This window comes from Poecilia formosa, unplaced genomic scaffold (assembly GCF_000485575.1).
Source record: "Poecilia formosa unplaced genomic scaffold, Poecilia_formosa-5.1.2 Scaffold44, whole genome shotgun sequence".
In the NCBI taxonomy this organism is placed as follows: Eukaryota; Metazoa; Chordata; class Actinopteri; order Cyprinodontiformes; family Poeciliidae; genus Poecilia; species Poecilia formosa.
The window spans coordinates 511396-529107 of record NW_006799983.1 but is presented as its reverse complement, the minus strand read 5'-3'; the positions used below and the strand labels follow the sequence as shown (position 1 = coordinate 529107).

The window sequence follows — 17712 nt, the reverse complement described above, 5'->3', positions numbered from 1 at the left end:
CAATGGTCTAGGAGCGTAAACCTCTCACATTACTAGAAAACCTGAGAATTAATAACTGAGCTCAGAGCAGATTTTTTCTCTGAATGTGGGAAAAAATCCTATTACTCCATTTGGCATCTATCCTTTCCTTCCACAGATCAGACGCACCGGTGTCACTACTTTCAATGAAAAGGAAATTCACCATTTTATTTTAATTAGTTTATCTTTACTCCAGTTCTTTATTTAATTGGCGTGTTCTTTGTAACGAGGAAATGAGCCTCTCTAATTGATTCACCTTAACGAGGCTTATTCTAAATGAGTAAAAACACTAGAACACTTTTGTTTGTAAACAGAATCTTCTGAAAATTAGGAGAGCCTCCGTCGCCGAGGGTTACGGCTGGCACTCAGGCTGGCGTCTCACAGCAACATCTTCTAAATGTAAATGTGAAATAGAGTCTTTCAACAAAACACCAGCTGGTAGGTTCACTCTGAGCACAGACAAGAAACAAAACTGAATTACAACCTAGTCATTTTTTTTTAAATATATATATTTTTCATGCCAATTTTCTCAGTATAGGAGGCTGGCGCCGACACGCTGTGACATGGTGTTTGGTGAAATACCTGCAAAAAAAACAACATGATTCTATTTATCCTTCTGAATTGAAGGCAACATTTTTTTTTCACAGATTTATAGAAAAATTCAATTTTACCTGGTATTACTGGAAGCAACTGCCTAGCCCCCAGTGCAACTTTCATCTTGACCCTTTTGTCTGTGACAAAAGGTGTCCCATTATGTAGTCAGTCTTTTAAAAATAACCCAAATAGATCTGTATTATAAGCTAAAAGTGGCTTCTTTTGAGATTTGCTGCATGAGAAAGGCAAGTAGAAATGACTATGGTATGAACTTTTGTATTAAATGTCAAGGTCCACACTGAGTAGCTGGACTTGAGTTGTTTGTTTGTGCAAAGCTTGAGGGAGTGGGGGGGATAGCATAAAATAGTTCAGTGACACTTGAGAATCAGCCTGAGAGCAGAAAATGACATAAAATGGCAGACCCATGGTACTACTGGAGCTCCAGAGATCCACAGCTCAAGTGGGAGAATCTGCTGACAGAGATGCTTTCTTTAGCAAGCAGAGACGAATATATAGGAGGATCCAGGCAGTTAATACAGGGCAATATTGGAAAGAAAACTGTGCGGGTGGTCACTTTCCTGAAGGCAAGCAACTCTAAACATACGGTTTAGACCTAAGCAATTCCTTTTGGCAAAATGGCCCCTGATAATCTGTAGTAATACTTTTATAATGGGTTTCCATTAAGCTTTAGAGTGAGGTGGAGCTTTGTTACCAGAAAGAATGGGCAAAATAAATGTGTCTCTTGATGTGTAAAGCTGGTAGAAGCGCACAAAAAAAACAACTTCTAGCTACAGTAGCAGAAAAGGTGTCATGACTCAGGGAGCTGAATTCACATCTTTATATGTTCTTTTTTTTTTTTTGAAAAATCAAGTCCAGTTTCCTTTCCATTGAATTCGGTGCCTTTTTGTGCATTGGTCTCCTATAAAACGACCCAACGAAATGCTCTAAAGTGTGTGGCTGTAATCTTACAATGTGTAATAAATTATTTTGTACTGATTAAAATACTCAAGCCTGTGTTCAGAACCAGTCAAAGTCCTCCAGTATCATCTAAGGCAGTTAGCAGGTATAAATGTACATAAAACTTCTCTTTTCTATCAATCTGCCTCCCTTCAACAACTAAATGATGCTGTGGATGGATGAGTAAAGCTTTAACGACATTTTCACCACTGCAATAGATTAGTTTAGTGTCACCGCTGGGAGGAGGGAAGCAAAGTGAAAGGTGGAGTGAGAAGGAAATTTGTGAACATAAAGGAACATTTTACTGAAGCTCCAATTTAGAAAAAACAAAATAATGTCATTGACATGCTAATGAGTGTTTTAATGAATTAACTTTGTACTTGGTTAGAGTATAGTCTGGAGACTTAGCACATTACCAGATTGATGTTTCTCCATTAATGCAGTAAATGAATACCCATTAGTTCACTTGGGAACAAAATGGGTCTGGGGATTAGTTTGGAACGTTTCTGTGTAAACTCTCAGATATTAAAACAAGAGAGACGTGAATTCAAGTAAATCTAATAAGTTTACCATTGCACAAAAAAATTGGAGCACTGTATAAATCATGTACACTGAAACATCAGCTGATTTAAGAACACCAGGATTTGCTTTAGTTTTTGAGAAAACACACAAAAAATACATATTTATTTTTTACTTAACCACTTCAGTCTAAATATATTTAACATTCATTATATTGGCGTTGGTAACCGTTAGAACTAGTCACTTTTAAAGCATTTCCAATTAGTTTCTTTTATATGATTATCTATAATATGTTCAGTGGATCAGTCCTGTTGTTATAGTGACGTTTGACTTCATTAAGTCAGTAGAAAACCTGTAAGCCTCAGTAAACTTTAGTGGTGCATTTAAAAATTGTCCATATTATTACTGAGGATGGTTTTTGAACTACGAGTTCATATCAAGCAAGAAAGTGCCTGTCCTTTTCACCTTTGAGGACGAAGACCCATTATTTCTGGCAAGCATTTTTTCACAGTAGTCTAGTTTTAGTTTTTCAGGGAATTTGATTTAATAGAGAGGAAAGTTGCAAGGCAAAATATTTAAAATACATGGTTTGTTTCTGTGGTATAAAATTACTTCTAGATGAAGCAACAAGCCCCTCACCAGGAGTTGGTCATGTGAAAGTGTTCAAAAGTTTCAAAATGGCTACAATTTTTACATCACATATTCATTCTGTGAAAACAATGTCTACTTGACAAAATGTCAGAGAAACTATGTAAATAGTGAAGGGGCTCACCAAAATAAACCAAACAACTTGCATGCTTACAGAATTAACATTTCTGAATGTTAATACATTGTATTTGTATAGCTCCTTTCAGAAACAAGGCCTTTCAAAGTGCTTCATATCATAAAAACACAAAAATACAAAGCAGTAGAGTCAACAATTGAAGAATTACATTTTGTCAAGTGCCATCATTACACATCGGATTGTTGATTAATGTTTCATTGATTACATTTCAAATTGCACATTAATCATCATATCATTTTTGCAGCAGTTAAATTATTTGTTTCTTCTCTCATTAAAGAAAATCAATAAAATCATATTTTAGATCTGGGTGCAAATACTGTGATACCCTGGAGTTCTGATAGTTTTATTTAATCTCATTTCGTCTCCGGACTCTCCCACCGGTAAAGTTTAGAGTTTGTTTTAAGTGATTTTTGAGTGAATTGTGATAGTCAGTCATCATAATTTTTTTTGTTTGTTTTTTGCTTGCATACATTGCTTACCTATAAAACACACACACAAAAGAAGGAATCTAGATATATGGTTAGAATGGCTTTCATGCTCTCTGAAGCTGCTTCAGCTGAACTGCACAGAATTGAGCCTTTCACCATGTTGGGGAAGATATACTATCACAGTCACGGCAGTTTATTTCCAGGGTTCCCAATTTCCTTCCCTTCAGCTTTCCTTCCCCCTGTGCCGTCTGTCTGTCCACCGCTGTGCTCCTCAGGGATGTTGTGGAGGTGTGGTATTTAGATACTGGGGCAGCGGTTATCAATCAACCTGGCCCCTGCAGGATATCTGCCTTGGATTTCTCGCCACTCCTCTCCAAATTGTTGTTAAACTCCATTGGGCATCACACTTGACTCAGTTGAGCTCAACTGTGCAGTGAACATTTTTGTGCATTTTTTTTTATTTTCTGCGTGAAAATGAACTCTTATCTCTCGGGTTCAGGACTGCTGCCACTGCAGCCATTCTGCCTGGCTGTTCGCTCTCTCCACCCCGTTAATCTGCCTACAATTTTCAGATCACCCAAATCCCAGGCATTTGTGCAAACATCAGCGTTAACTACTGCGCACGGATGCGGCTATCCCTTCAAATACTTTCGCTTCTTGGCGCACCAATCACATGTGCAAACTGCTGCATGATGCAGTGACAGATTTATTTGAGAGCAAAAAAAAATCCAACCATTGTTGCTAAAATCTGTTGTGCTTGAAGTTTAAAATACGGCTTATTTTATTTACACCTCCTGTAATTTCTGGTGCGGAGAATAGCTGGTTATGTAACCATGGCAGGTCATAATATTGTCACATCTGTGTACTTAGATCAACCTCCCTGTAGAGAGAGAGATAGAAAAAAAAAACCCTTAGCCACAGGTCACTCATACAGTTCTGTGCTTCATCACAGACATGTAGGAACACCTGTTAGTAAGAAATGTACCATTACAGTCGGTGCTGCTTTGGTAGTGGCACACACAATGGCTTAGCATTTTAATTCTTATGGGGAAAAATAAATCCTCTTCTGAAGGTAATCTATTCCACCCATGCCCTCAAACATAGGCAAAGTTAATCAGGAAGGCAATGGTGCAATCAGAGATGTCTGCAGTAAAAGCTCAAACGCAGAACACCTCAAAGAACTGTTTTAAGATGGTTCATTAGGACTCCTTCTTAAAATGACATTTCCATTGCAGAGCCCCAGGCATGAGCTTAAAATAGAGCACCTGTGGCGTAGTGCTAGTGGCAGAGTGGATTAAATCAAAAGTGATTTTCTTTTATTCAACATCAGTGAGAATACATAACAAAGGATGAAGGCTTCTTTTGCTTCATGGAAAAATAAATGAACCCAAGCAAGTGGAATTTGTCAGCATTGAGGCAAAGCGAACAAATTCTGGCACTTATTTGGTAATATTTGCCTGTCAATACTACAGTTATTCTTCCCTTTCTATTTAATGGCCTCTAATTATCACTCAGTCACTGATGAAGTCAATGTGTTATTTTATGAAAGTAAAAAATATATGTCAACAAAGGTGTAACGGCATCCGCAGGTTGGGTGTTGGTCTGCTTAACGGTGTGTTCCCACTGAGCCAGGCCTCAAGGTACATCAGGGCAGAGAGAAGTGTCTAAGAAAGCTAAGCAAGTTTACCTAGATTCAAAACTTTCTCTTTAGATTTAGGACGACTCAGGTGGAGTGAAGCTTAGCGACAGGGCAGACACAACTCCAGAAAACCAGACAAAAATCCACTGGCACCCCTGAACCAAGATATCATCCAGCCACAATCCACAATGAAAGATAGCCTCAGGTCTTCTGGTCTGCAATATAAGGAGTTGGCAACCATAATCTCTTTGGGTCTGATTCCTAGTAAAAAGCGCTAATTTTGCAAGAGCATAAAAAAATTGCACATGCAGTGAGTGCGAGTGCTGAACGCAGTCTAAAAAGTTTGCATGTGCAACTGATTGCAGCTGAATTTAACTCCACAGCCTCTCACCAGGAGCCATGGGCAGCTATTTAAATGCAAGCTTCTTCAGCAGCCTTGCTTACCAGCCAGCCTCCTTGGATGTGTTCCAGTTAATTAATGGCTCAATTTTCTTCTCAGCATTTCAACAAGTTTCGTTGATTCAAATCTGGTATGTTGAAGAAGGGGGACATATAAATCTTGCAAGACCCCGGCCTTCCGAGATTTATTCTAATAGCAAACTCACAATGCTACACATCACTTTGCTAATATAATAACTGATCTGGTTACACAGCAAAAAAAAAAAAAAAAAATCTAAATGGATTTTCACAGAAAATTTGCAATGGCATTGAGAGACTTTAAAGGAAGAATGAAATGTGGATTTTTATATGGAATTTTGCAGAAATTATATCAAATGACTATTTGCCACTGAGTTAATCACAAAAGATAAACTTATCACAGATAATTCAGATGAAACAAATGTGATTCCAATACCCATTAGCAAACTTCCAACGTTTCAACACACAAAATTTTGCTGTCTGAACTAATCTTTAGCGTTTTCCCTGTGTACTAGTTAGGATAATGATGTTTGTACTTGGCCCAAAGCACTGCTGGGTCTGTGTACTGCTGAGCTTCAGAGCAACTGTGCCACAAACAGGAAATATATCTGCCTAACCTGATCTCTTTCCAAACAAGAAGCCCCACGTTCCCTTATTCATCATGAAAATGCATTTGTGAAACAGACTTTCTGAGGGACAGATCATTATTATCACAGTACATTCATAGAAAAAGTAACAAAATGCCTGAAAGAAGCATTAAACAGAGAAATAAAAGCTGATCAATACTATTCCACAAAGTCGGTGACGGCTGACCTGATTTCATCAGGCTGCTTTTTCCATTACTATCAGGCTCTGATTGTGAAGCTCTCTCGCCTCTTGTTTGCAGTGATGCCTCCTTAGCAAATTTCAAATTGTACAGTAAGAATATATGAACTTTAAACACCAAATATAAAACTGAGGTCGCTAAACAAGAACACCCAGCAGACAAACTAGGCCTCTGCAACCTTATACAAAATTTATATTTTTAAGATGGTGAAACAATGAAATGTCAAGCAGTCCAGTGTGTTACACAAAACAAACTATTCTATTAAGCATCTCTGCAAATGGCTTTTTGTTTTCTAGCAGTCATAGCTGAGAAAATTATAACAATTTCTTTCCAACTGCCAAGTTGAAGAAATATTACAGTTTGACATTTTTCACACCACTGTTATAGTGGTAGTTTTTTTTGTTTTTTTTTTTACATTCTATTGACATGATCCTTGGGTTTTGGATTTTAATTTTTATTTTGGTTATCATTATTTATTCCTGCTATATTTTCATATTGAGATAGTCATAATTGTAGTTTATCATATTCAATTCTTTGCATTGTGTTTACTTGCATATTTCTTTTGCTCCTTTTTATGCGTATTTCGATTTTCTGCCTCCATATTTATGCTAGACTTTTTCTCTTTGGTTTGAGGATCTGCTTGTGTCTTAGTTCAGCTCCCTGTGTGTCCTCTGCAGTGATTTGTCTCTTTCACTCAGTCTCCCCGCTTCACACTCTCACACAGCTGGCGTGATCCTTTCTTACTGCGCAGACATCAATACATTCAGAAACCCTGTATTATGTATTTCTGTGACATTCTCCCTATGAAGCCAGGTGAGCTTCACAGTGATGGAAAGATAGGTTCTTTTAGACCTATCTTTAACTTTAAATTGATTGCAGCTATGACAATTTCCATGATTAGGGACCAGGGACAGTGGTAGCCCACGGTTTGAATAATTTTAAAATACCTTGTGCAGTTTTATTTGGACCCTTTTAGGACCTTAGAGCAGGTAGATTCTGTGGAACAGGCAAGCTGTGCCTGTAGTTGACACACATACACACGTGAGCATTTGCAGAAAGAGCAGAGCACTATAGCAACAGAGCGCTGGCTCTCTTTAGGAAGAATAATATAACAGCAAAGGATTAACGCACTCCAACAATTTTAAGCTGCATTTCATTTTATCTTAAGTTACCAGAGAGCTCACACCTATTCTGGAAAACTGGACTTACAAGTTAAGTTTTTTATGGAAGCATACCAGTGTTATTTAAAATCAGAGCTATGCACTTTTCTGATAATGAATATGCAATGTGTGCAGTTCCTAAAAAGAGCTCCACAGGTACAGTCATTGGGACTTTCAAATATAGTTTATAAGTTACATTTTATACATGGAAGTTTACAGCTTCAAAGATGTAAATAGCACATTGATGATAAAATACACTCTGTATTACTATAGGAATTAAACCAGTCCTTAAAATGCAAAATAAGACCTAAACATACTCAGCAAAATAAAAGCCTTCATTTTTCACACAGTAAGTCATTGCAGCATTGGGCTTAACACTGCTGCTGGAAATCAACCAGTGTTACAGGTGTTATTATGCTTACTTTTAAAAATGAAGCTTATGATTTAAATATTAATATTAAAAAAATAAAGCCTAACTTTTACATTCTACACTTAATATAAATTGAGAAAATTGTCATATGAAGTAACTAATGGAGCTAAAACTGTCCTCAAAAGACAACCATACTGGGATTTAAAATTAAGACTACAAAGTAAAAGCCTTGAAACTCGTACATACATCCAATGCTACGGCCCCTTCAAAATTTCATTAGGAATTTCCTTGTTTTTTATTTTAAGTTTTTTTTTCACTTTGCATGTTTTCTTCTGACTGAAGGTAAAACTTCAGAGTGGAACAACAAAAGTACAGACTTTAATAGAGGTTCAGTAAATGAAGCTGAGGGTTACAGTAATGACAAGAGAGCCTCCCAACGTTTCAAGATTCTAGTGAAATAGGCAAAATGTTGGTCAGAAATTACTTTAAAAAAAGGTCTGGTTGTGATAATGCTAATTAAGATTATTTGAATTAATTATCAATAGTGAGATACAACAAAAAATATCTTTTGACATGCCAAATGCAATAAAATTCAAAGAAAAGCTGAAATTATTGTTTGCAAAATTGACATTTCTTTTACATTATTTTATCTTTTGAGAGATGCAGGTCTTTTCTTTTGTCTAGTATCACCCTAACAGTGGAGAAGGCATCAGAATGTTAACCTTGTGTTCTATGTCATTTAAAATGGCTTTAAAAGATACAGTTTGATTAATGATCATCAATGCATGCTCTGTTCTCCAATAAATGAGTCACAATGATTTTTAAAAAATCGGCAAAATAGCACAGAGTTAATTAGAAAAAAACAATGATCAATGAAGGAATCTGAACCATGAGCCAGTACACAGATTACCAGTTGCCTAGAATATGAATCATTTTGACTGCTTAATTATATTGTGTGAAAACAAATTGCCTTTAGCACTCATTAAAATGTATTTTTCTTTACAAGTTAATTTACGTCACTGTAAGTCCAGAAAATAAAACATGCCTAATTTGTTGACACTTTGACAGCATTGCCTGCTGTTGTTTTCTTCTTTCTTAAAGCTCTTCTGCTCAGAGCCTGAGTACCGACCTATAAACCTACCTATACTTGGCACATACTTCTGACACAAAATGGATTTAAATCAAAACCCTTTCCACAAGGAGCAGCACACACGTCGAGGCACAAAATAATTTCTTTTCACTTATCGATCTGCTCACTCTCTCAGCAAGACGTCCCCCGAGAACCATTCTCTAAAAACGTAACGGACACCATGAGGAGACGAGCAACGATTCCCAGAGAACATAAAGCGGGCCTAGGGTGATAAAAGTTTTGGCTCTGTACGGTGCCTTGAGAAGCTTATTATATTTTATAGCGGCTTTCTGTGACAGACCAACACAAAATAATAATAATAATAATACAATAATTGCAAACTGGAGTGAACAAAAGGCATCGTGGAGATCCAGCACACAGCAGTCAGATCATGGATGAAGTGGTGGAGATGTTCAAGCAGGATTAGGATTAGAAAATATACTTATTAAGCGTAAAGAGCACTGCTGGTTAGTCATCCGGGAATGGAAACAGTATGGTACAGCAGCAAAGCTACCATGATATGAGTACAGGATTAGGGTTAGTCCTTTGGTATAATAAATGATTTCATGTTCCTGTGCTGAAGCACATCTTAGTTAACATCACTCATAGACTCAGTGGGTGGAATGCTATAAGTCAGTTTATTTTTGTAAACATATTTCTTCTTCAGAGATAAATAAAAAGAACTTTGAAATCAACACATAAACAACTATTGACAAAACTGAATATCTATATGGTGTTCTGTTACGTTCACATGAAGTTATATTACCACCTAGATGTCACACCTGATTAAATAGTACATTTTTTCAGTTTTAATAATTGCCACAAATCAAGGTCCTTTATAATGTCACCTAAAATTTAATGAATAATAGATGTGAATAAACTAACCAAAGGAAAAAAATAAATGTTTTTAATCGAATAGAGGGCATAAAAGGACATGGTTTCATTCAATGACTTTTAAAGAGAGAGTACAACAATGATGCTGAAAGTACGATTATTTGTTACCCAAATCATGCTCCAGAGTTTTCTCACGTGTGTTCGTTCTCTGTAATAGTGGCCAACAGCTCCAGTATGAAGACGTGTCTGTAAGTAGATGCTGACTCCTCAGGATAGAGGAGAAGGTGCTAGACATGCAGACAAACTCATAAACCCTGAAGACAGGCCTGTCCAGTTGCACTGACAATAAATGACAATCAAAAAAGTTGGGGTCCATTGAATTAAGGCTTTTGTTCTCTGAAATTTTGACAGAGCAATACCTGCTTCTTCAACAGATTCATGGTTGCCATAAAGGAACAGAGCCAACATTTTCACTTTTAGGTGGGAACACTCGTCAAAGTGGGCTGCATTGTTAAATATTTTAGCATAGTGTACTAAATTTCAGCTCTTTTTAATATGCCTGGAAGGACGTGAGATGATGTTTAATTTAGCTGAAGCAATCAAAGTCTAGAATATACTTGGTGTAGTCTTATTTTTTTTTTTTAGTTTTAATAAAGTCTTAGTGCTTTTACATAAGAAATATGAAAGCAATTTAAGACGTAACTAAAAGCTTATACAGGGCCTTAAGGTTTAACCTTTAATTTTATGAAGATGTTTTGTATTCATGTCTTTATCTGCAGGATTGACTTTCATGAAACATCCTGCAAAAAAAGGTAATGGAGAATGAATGCTTTCAGCCACACCAGTTGCATACAGACAAGCAAGCTTAAATGCACATTTGTCCAGAGACCTGTAATTATTCGGCATGCTTGAATCATGACAAAATGTCAAATTTCCTTTCTTTCTTTGTTTTTTTTTTTGTTTTTTTTTTTACAAGAACAATAAATTCCAAAGTACTGCTTCCGAATATCTTGATCTTAGCTCATTTTATGATTACAGATCAGAAGAGCAGGTTATCTGAAAGTTTGTTACTGGCAAATAAGCATAGTTTATTCCTCTTTTGCGGCATTTCGGCTTTCAGTTGTGCTGCTGTTTGAAGCAACACATGCTTCATTTCCATCCAAAAAGCAAAAACCATCATTACGCTTGCTTACCTTCCTTTTAGCTTTGAGCTGTCCATGATAATTGTCAGATGAGTCTCCAGGAATCTCACTACCCCACAGTGTCACCCCCACGATGGTGTAAGTGATGCCCATCACCACCAAGGGCAGCACATACAGTAGCACAGTCACTATGATATGATACCTGAGGGGAAAGAAAGAAAGGAAATGTCACAGGGTGTAGGAGAACATAAAAAAAACGTTCACGTTAAAACATTGCGGTTAATCCTTTGCAAGTACTGGCTAATCAGTTTAAGTGTAGAGCAATCACAGTCTGCAGTGCTACAGAGTGGATACAATCCTTTTGAACTCGGCTTCCATTTCAAAATCTGCAATCCAATTTAGCAAGCCAAGCACCAAGAGAAGGTGGCGGGTGGGACAGAATTAATTTTCTTCCTGGCTTAGATTTTTTTTTTTTAATGTTCCACTTTAAGCAGTAATTCACTCCACAGCTAACAATGCCCTGTTACAGCCCTGTTAAGAAGCTTTCATGACTTCATCTTGATCATAAACCCTCACGCTTATTTGATTGAATGTTTCATTTCAAGTGGCATCTTGATCACACACTTTTTTTTATCCATTAAGAAGCTTCTGGCGTAATTGCAGATGGATATTTGACCGCTGTTCTTGATCATTTCTGTAGTTTATTTAAATTAGTTGGTTTCTGGGTACAGCTTTTAGGCATAGACCAGAAATTATTTTGAGTGGGGATTCTGATAACAGCATTTCAATTCTTAATCAAACATGATCAGCTACTCTAAAACAAGTTTTGATGATTTTTACGCCACTTTATCAAAAACGATCAACCTCAGAAAGAAAGTGTGAGAATAATCCATGATTCACCAAGTATAAGCTGACCATAAAATGAAAGATGCTAGAATATGAGTATTGTAGTGAAGAAAGTTTAACATCAAAGCAGATCTAAATTAGATGGCATCAGAAAAAGAAAAAGAAGAACCCTTTCAAGTAAATTTGCAGCTTCCCAGAAGGAATCGTGAAACACCTTTGCAGAAAAACATTTATCAGGAAGCAGTTGCTAAGAAGCAAAATTGATGCTTAAGTATGGTGGTGGCAGCATCATGGTGAGGTGTGTTTTCAATCAGTGGCAGTGGTGCAGCGCAGACAGATGGCAAGATAATTAAGAAATATGACAACTTCAACATCACCTGAAATCAATAGCAAGGTGGTTGAAACTTGGACATACAGTAACTGGACTTTCCAACTAGGCAATGATTCCCACTGAACATAAAACTACCCTTCTGATGTGGATAAAGCAAAGAAATTACCAATAAATTGACCAAATACTTGTTTTTAATTTTAATTAATGTTGCTTATTATTCAGTCAAACTTTTGACCAGGATTATATTTTTACATTTTCTCACAAGAAAAAGACAAATGTCAAAAACTAATAGTGTTATACGTCATTATAACCAATACAATTACATTCTTTCTACCAGTTTGATAAAAAAAAAAAAAGGTGTTCCTTTAACTCAGCCACCACCATAGCTCAAGCGGAAACCTTTAAACCTCTGAAAGTGACATGGAGAGAAACAAATAATCTTTCTGAAATTATATTTCCTCACATAAAGGGGTCATCTTCCATGCGAGGCCAGGCGACATAGCAGATGGTTCTGTGGGGTTGAGCTCGAGTGGTGGAGAAATAGCACAGAGGGAAAGCCAGTACCACTGCCAGGCTCCAGATACTGACGATGACTCCCATGGTGACCTTTGCTGAGAGACGGGGCTTCAGTGGGTGGATGATGGCCATGTATCTGCGGGAAGGAGGTTGGCATTTTGAAAGATGGTCTTTGTGCTTGGACACACAACATAGTTAATTACTGATTAATGGGTTTAATCTTACTGAACTCAATACATGCTAATATTCCACACACAAAAAAATTGTGTCTTAGTGGAAATAAGAAATCTGTGTGAAAAAAAAAAATAATTATAAGAAGGAAATTAAAACAGAGCAGCCTGCAAAGGAAGTCATTTTGCAAGGTTTTGACTGGGTGGAATGACCTAATGTACCAGTTTTACTACAACTTCACTGAGCTGTAAGGAAAAATGTTGGATCTGTTTGTTGTAGTTGCTGCATGCATTGTCTGTTGTGCTGAGAAGCTACATCATTTCCACAAAAAATGATTATTTGATTATTTCATAAGATTTCACATGCAAGTTTATTGGGTGCAAAACATCTGGAGTGTATTTTAAAACAGTGCTTCATTCTGTGCAGAGCAGCGGGCAGAAGCACTGCTGCTCTGCTGCTCTGCTTTCAGGAAAATAAACGAGGCTTTCCTTTCAAAAACATTACTGAAACTCTAAAAGTTACCAGTTACATAAATCTCACTCTGGACGCTGCATGATTTTCAAACTGCTGATCAAAAAGCTTCAGAGCTGCAAATTCAGTTTCACTGGGGAGGTAACAAACAGCAACAAAAAAAAGGGGCTTTTTCCTCTGTTACCAGAGCAGCTCCCTGAGGGACAACAACACAGATGCTTCATCCAATCACAAGTAATTGTGTGAAACTGCATTACACTGGCCCCAACACTAGATCCCTAATCAAGTATTTGCAGCAGGGTGATTTATGAACCAAGATTGAAAGACAATGTTGGCTGATGTGATGGAGTTGAAGGCACTGAGAAATACAGCAGTAGTTGTGCAGCAGCACCAGTGTGTGTTGTAATAAAATGCAGATACCTGTAGATGCACTTGTTTTGATTTTTTTTGTTTTTCAGCTGCAGGAAAATAAGAGGTTATATTCACTAGCAAATATTTCTGAATTTGTATTTTGGCCAGTGATGGAATGAAATATTCAAGAAGACAATGTTGTGGACCTAAAAGAAGTTACCATGCAAGATGCTCACTCTAGCAGCTAAACATCAAAATGTAAGTCTTCAAGACTCAACCCTGGTTTAGATTTTCACAATGGAAAACATTGCAGTAATGGTCCCCTGATTTTGAGATCTATTGAAGATTTATTACACATTAAATCAGGTCACTGACCAGAAATTGACCCCTAGTCCTTTGGGACAATGGAGAAGCAATCTAAACACATATCTGTGTTTAGCAGATGGACTGAAAACAGCTGCAAAATTAGTGGCTTTTAGTCATGTTTTGTCTCAGTTCTAAAAAAATGTGTCTACTTAGAATCCGTGGCAAGTTTGATGAGATGGGCTCCTTTACTTAAATAATATTCATATCTCAAATTCTATTCAAATTGTTTTGCTTGCTGACATTTTTGTTGTTGAAGAAAAATAAAATAATTCTTTTTAAATAAATATTTTAGTTGAAAGGTCAAGTCGTCTTTGAAATGTTGATGCAGATTTTTATTGGTGTAGCTGCTCCTGCTAAAAACAGAAACATGGTTTATTTTGATGTTTTGATGCTTGTAATTCTGATATCCTATAATTTCCTGTTTTGATTTGATTAACTTCGTTGTTTTCCTTGCAAATTCTAAGAGGAGATGGAGAACTTAATAAGTAAGTGCTGCTAAGAAAATGCAATAGGTTTTGTTTTAGCTGAATTATTCAGCATTGCATAATGTCCATCCAGATATGTAATGTACATAGTCTTTGTAAAGAGTAGGTGAGTCCCTCCAAAGAGTGTGAAGCTCATTAATGAACATTCTGGCTGACTATGCACAAACAAAATAAAAACTTTACATTAGTGACACTCAACAACTAGAGATATCTTCCCCAAAGACAAAGTTTGTTATATCAAAACTTATGGTCGTTCCAAATGATTACTTTAGGAGAATGAATTTGCTTTCTTACAAAATGTAATGTTAATGGTAATACATGAACTTAGCATCAGGACCAAACTGAGCATGACTATGAAAAAAGCAACAACATCAAAGCAGCAAGATAATAACAATAATAAAAGCTCTTACTAATAAGAAAGTGCTTGCTTATCATATCGGAAGAATGTTCAAAATAATGATTTGGTATTCAGATCAGGCCAAATTACAACCTTTTGCCTCTGAGTGTTTTGTTTACCATAGAGGACTGGAGGAGAACTTTGTATAATTTGTGAAATTTACAGAAGTAGTGTCATTGTTTGGGATAAAACTTAGTTTTACCCCCCAAAATAGTTTGGGAACATTAGCTAATGCATAAATTCAAAGATGGAAACAGAAATGTTATCTGTTTGGGAAACAAATCCCATCAGAATGTGAATCGTGTAGAGGAAACATGAGACTTAACACACAAGTGGGTCTACAAGAGGATAGATAAAGAGGAATTAAGTTAATGTTTCGGAATGGCCAAGTCAAATTCTTGACCTAAATCCAGAGGAAAGGTTGTGGAGGGAACTGAAGCGGACGGTGCATATGAGTTGAAACCGTTCCGCACAGCTGAATATGAATATGCATGACTGATCAGGTTTCACTAGAAACTTTAAGTTGCAATGTTTTCAATATGCATTAGTTTTATTTAACTCTATAACTATCATCTACTTCAAACACTCATAATTAAGCCTATATTTATGAACAATTTAGGCATCACTATATCTCTTTTTACCAATTTAACGGAGGAAGTGCTGTTCTCTAGCTGACGGTGTACATAAGTGAAATAACTCGGCATAAAAAGTTTGGATTGCCTGCTGTGAATTCACTCTTTACGCAAAAAAACTTGTCTTTCTTTTGCGGCAGCCCCCATAAACATGAAAGCCTGCAGAGAGATTGCAGGAAGGACAAATTCACGAACGATCACGAACTGTGGCTTCTGCCATTTCAAGACATCAGAGCGGAGACAGCGCCATACCAGGGTTAAGGAAAGCATGACCGGAGGTTACATCTGCATCATGTAGGCTAGGTCATGGCAATGTTCTCTTTCTCAGTAAACAATTTGTGAGATTCGAGGGGCACTGCAGGCCAAAAATACCAATTGAAGTTGCAGTAGAGGAGCCAAAACGAGCTCTGCCCGAGGAAATACATTGTTTTGTGTCAAGGGGAAGCACTGTGCTGAGGAGACACCTCACACAACATCACAGCACGCTCAACATGCAAACTTAACAACACTGCTGTTCCTTCCTTTCATCTTTTTTTGTTTTGTTTTCTTCATCTTCGGCTAGTAGATGAAGCTTTCATAGAATAGAATAGAATAGAATAGAATAGAATAGAATAGAATAGAATAGATCAGATCTTTATTGTCCCCCAGTGGGGAAATTATGATGGTTCAGTGATTGAAGCCCAGCTGAAAGTGTTGAATTTCCAAATAACTGGAAACCACAGAGCAATAAGAAACAGACCAAGAGGCAAGAAAGGAGCAGGAATGTGTGAGAGAAGAAAGGATGACTGCATGTGACGGAAAACAAAAAGCTTAGAGCGTTAAAAATGGGGAATCTTTTCTAACATGCTGGCACAAACTCCCATTTGCAAAGCTACTGATTCAACCTGATTGCAGTGTAACAAAAACGAATATATTCTCAACTTTATTTTCTAATAAAAATCTAAAAAGTGTGACGTGCCTATCTATGTATGCAGCCCACCTGACTTAAGATTTGTAAGACCGCCTTCTGATATAATTTTGCTGATTTTTAAAATCATTTGTCATTGAAACAAAGCTCATGTTCAGTCAGAGTATGTGGTGAGCATCAGCGAGCATCCATTTTCAAAAATTGACACATTTTCTCTGTTGGATTCTAGCTGAGCTTTGACTAGACCATTTTAATGAATGTATATGATTTGAATTAACCTTTCCACTGTAACTCTGGCTCTTAATGAGGTTTTCCTGCTTGCTGATAAACCTCTATTTATGTCTTGCAGGAGGTTCTCTTCAGAGTTTTCATGTATTTGGTTTCATCTACTTGCCAATCAGCCAGTTTCCCAGCCCAAGTTGAAGAAAGCAGCTATTTTCACAAGTTCAGTCTCTTACACCTCACAATCAAAGCTCATATTTTAATGGCTTTGTTTCCACAATGGCTCTGTTCCTGTTACTCCTCCATAAAGGCCATATTTGTAGAGAGCACGCCTAATTGTTGTGCTGTGAACGGATTATCATCCCAAGATGTGAATCTTAATTGGCCAATCTTTCTAGGAACGCACAACCATGACCTGCCCGGTCACAGCTGTGATGGTTTACATTTGTACTATTCACTTTTAGTTTTCAGATTACTGACCAGACCGATATTCTATGCTTGCAATATTGATTTAAGAGCTAAACTTCCCCACAACTTTGTCCCTGACCTGTCTGCTGTGGTTCTTGGTGTTTGTGATGTTGTTTCTGTAGTGATGCTCTTTAACAAACCTCTGAGGCCTTCTTGGAACAGCTGTGTTAACATGAATAATACGCAGGTGGACTCTAACTCTGTGAATTTTGAAAGCTATTTGATGTGCATGGTTTTATTTAGGGGTATCATGGTAAAGAGGTTTGAAGAGTTTTGCATTTCTTGGTTTTCTTGTTGTTATATAAAAAGGTAAAACAAAGGTAATAATTTACTTAGACTTTTAATTTGCTCAACATGTTATGTTTGTCTAAACGCCAATAAAACCACTCCACGTTTGTGGTAGCAATATGAGAGAAAAAAAACAACAACAACAAAAAAAAACAAACATGAGAGGATGTCCTCTAGGGGAAAATTAATATCAGGGTGGGGTAATGAAGAGGGCAAGAAGACAATTGGCAATTTCAAATCAAACTGAAGTCTTGGAAAAGATATAAAAGCCGAATAAACCGCAATTTATCTTCAAGAATTAAATACGAAAAATAAGTAAGCTTTAATGAAGTCTAATTCAATTCAGTTTACCAGTGCTGGTGTAGCCCTGCATAATTAAATTTAATGCAATCATACTATGTGTGTGTGTGTGTGTGTGTGTATGTGTATATATATATATATATA

The 17712-nt window shown here is 36.9% G+C and overlaps 1 protein-coding gene across 1 annotated transcript in view; it reads right to left on the bottom strand.

Annotated features, from left to right (window-relative positions):
- tacr3a (tachykinin receptor 3a) overlaps positions 1-17712 on the bottom strand; it is a 32908-nt gene that overhangs the window by 14394 nt on the left and 802 nt on the right. The window contains exons 2-3 of the mRNA XM_007551829.2: positions 12458-12646; positions 10869-11019 (exon numbers count right to left, since the gene is read on the bottom strand). Coding sequence (XP_007551891.1) covers positions 10869-11019; positions 12458-12646 — 340 coding nt within the window. The remainder of the gene's footprint in view (positions 1-10868; positions 11020-12457; positions 12647-17712) is intronic.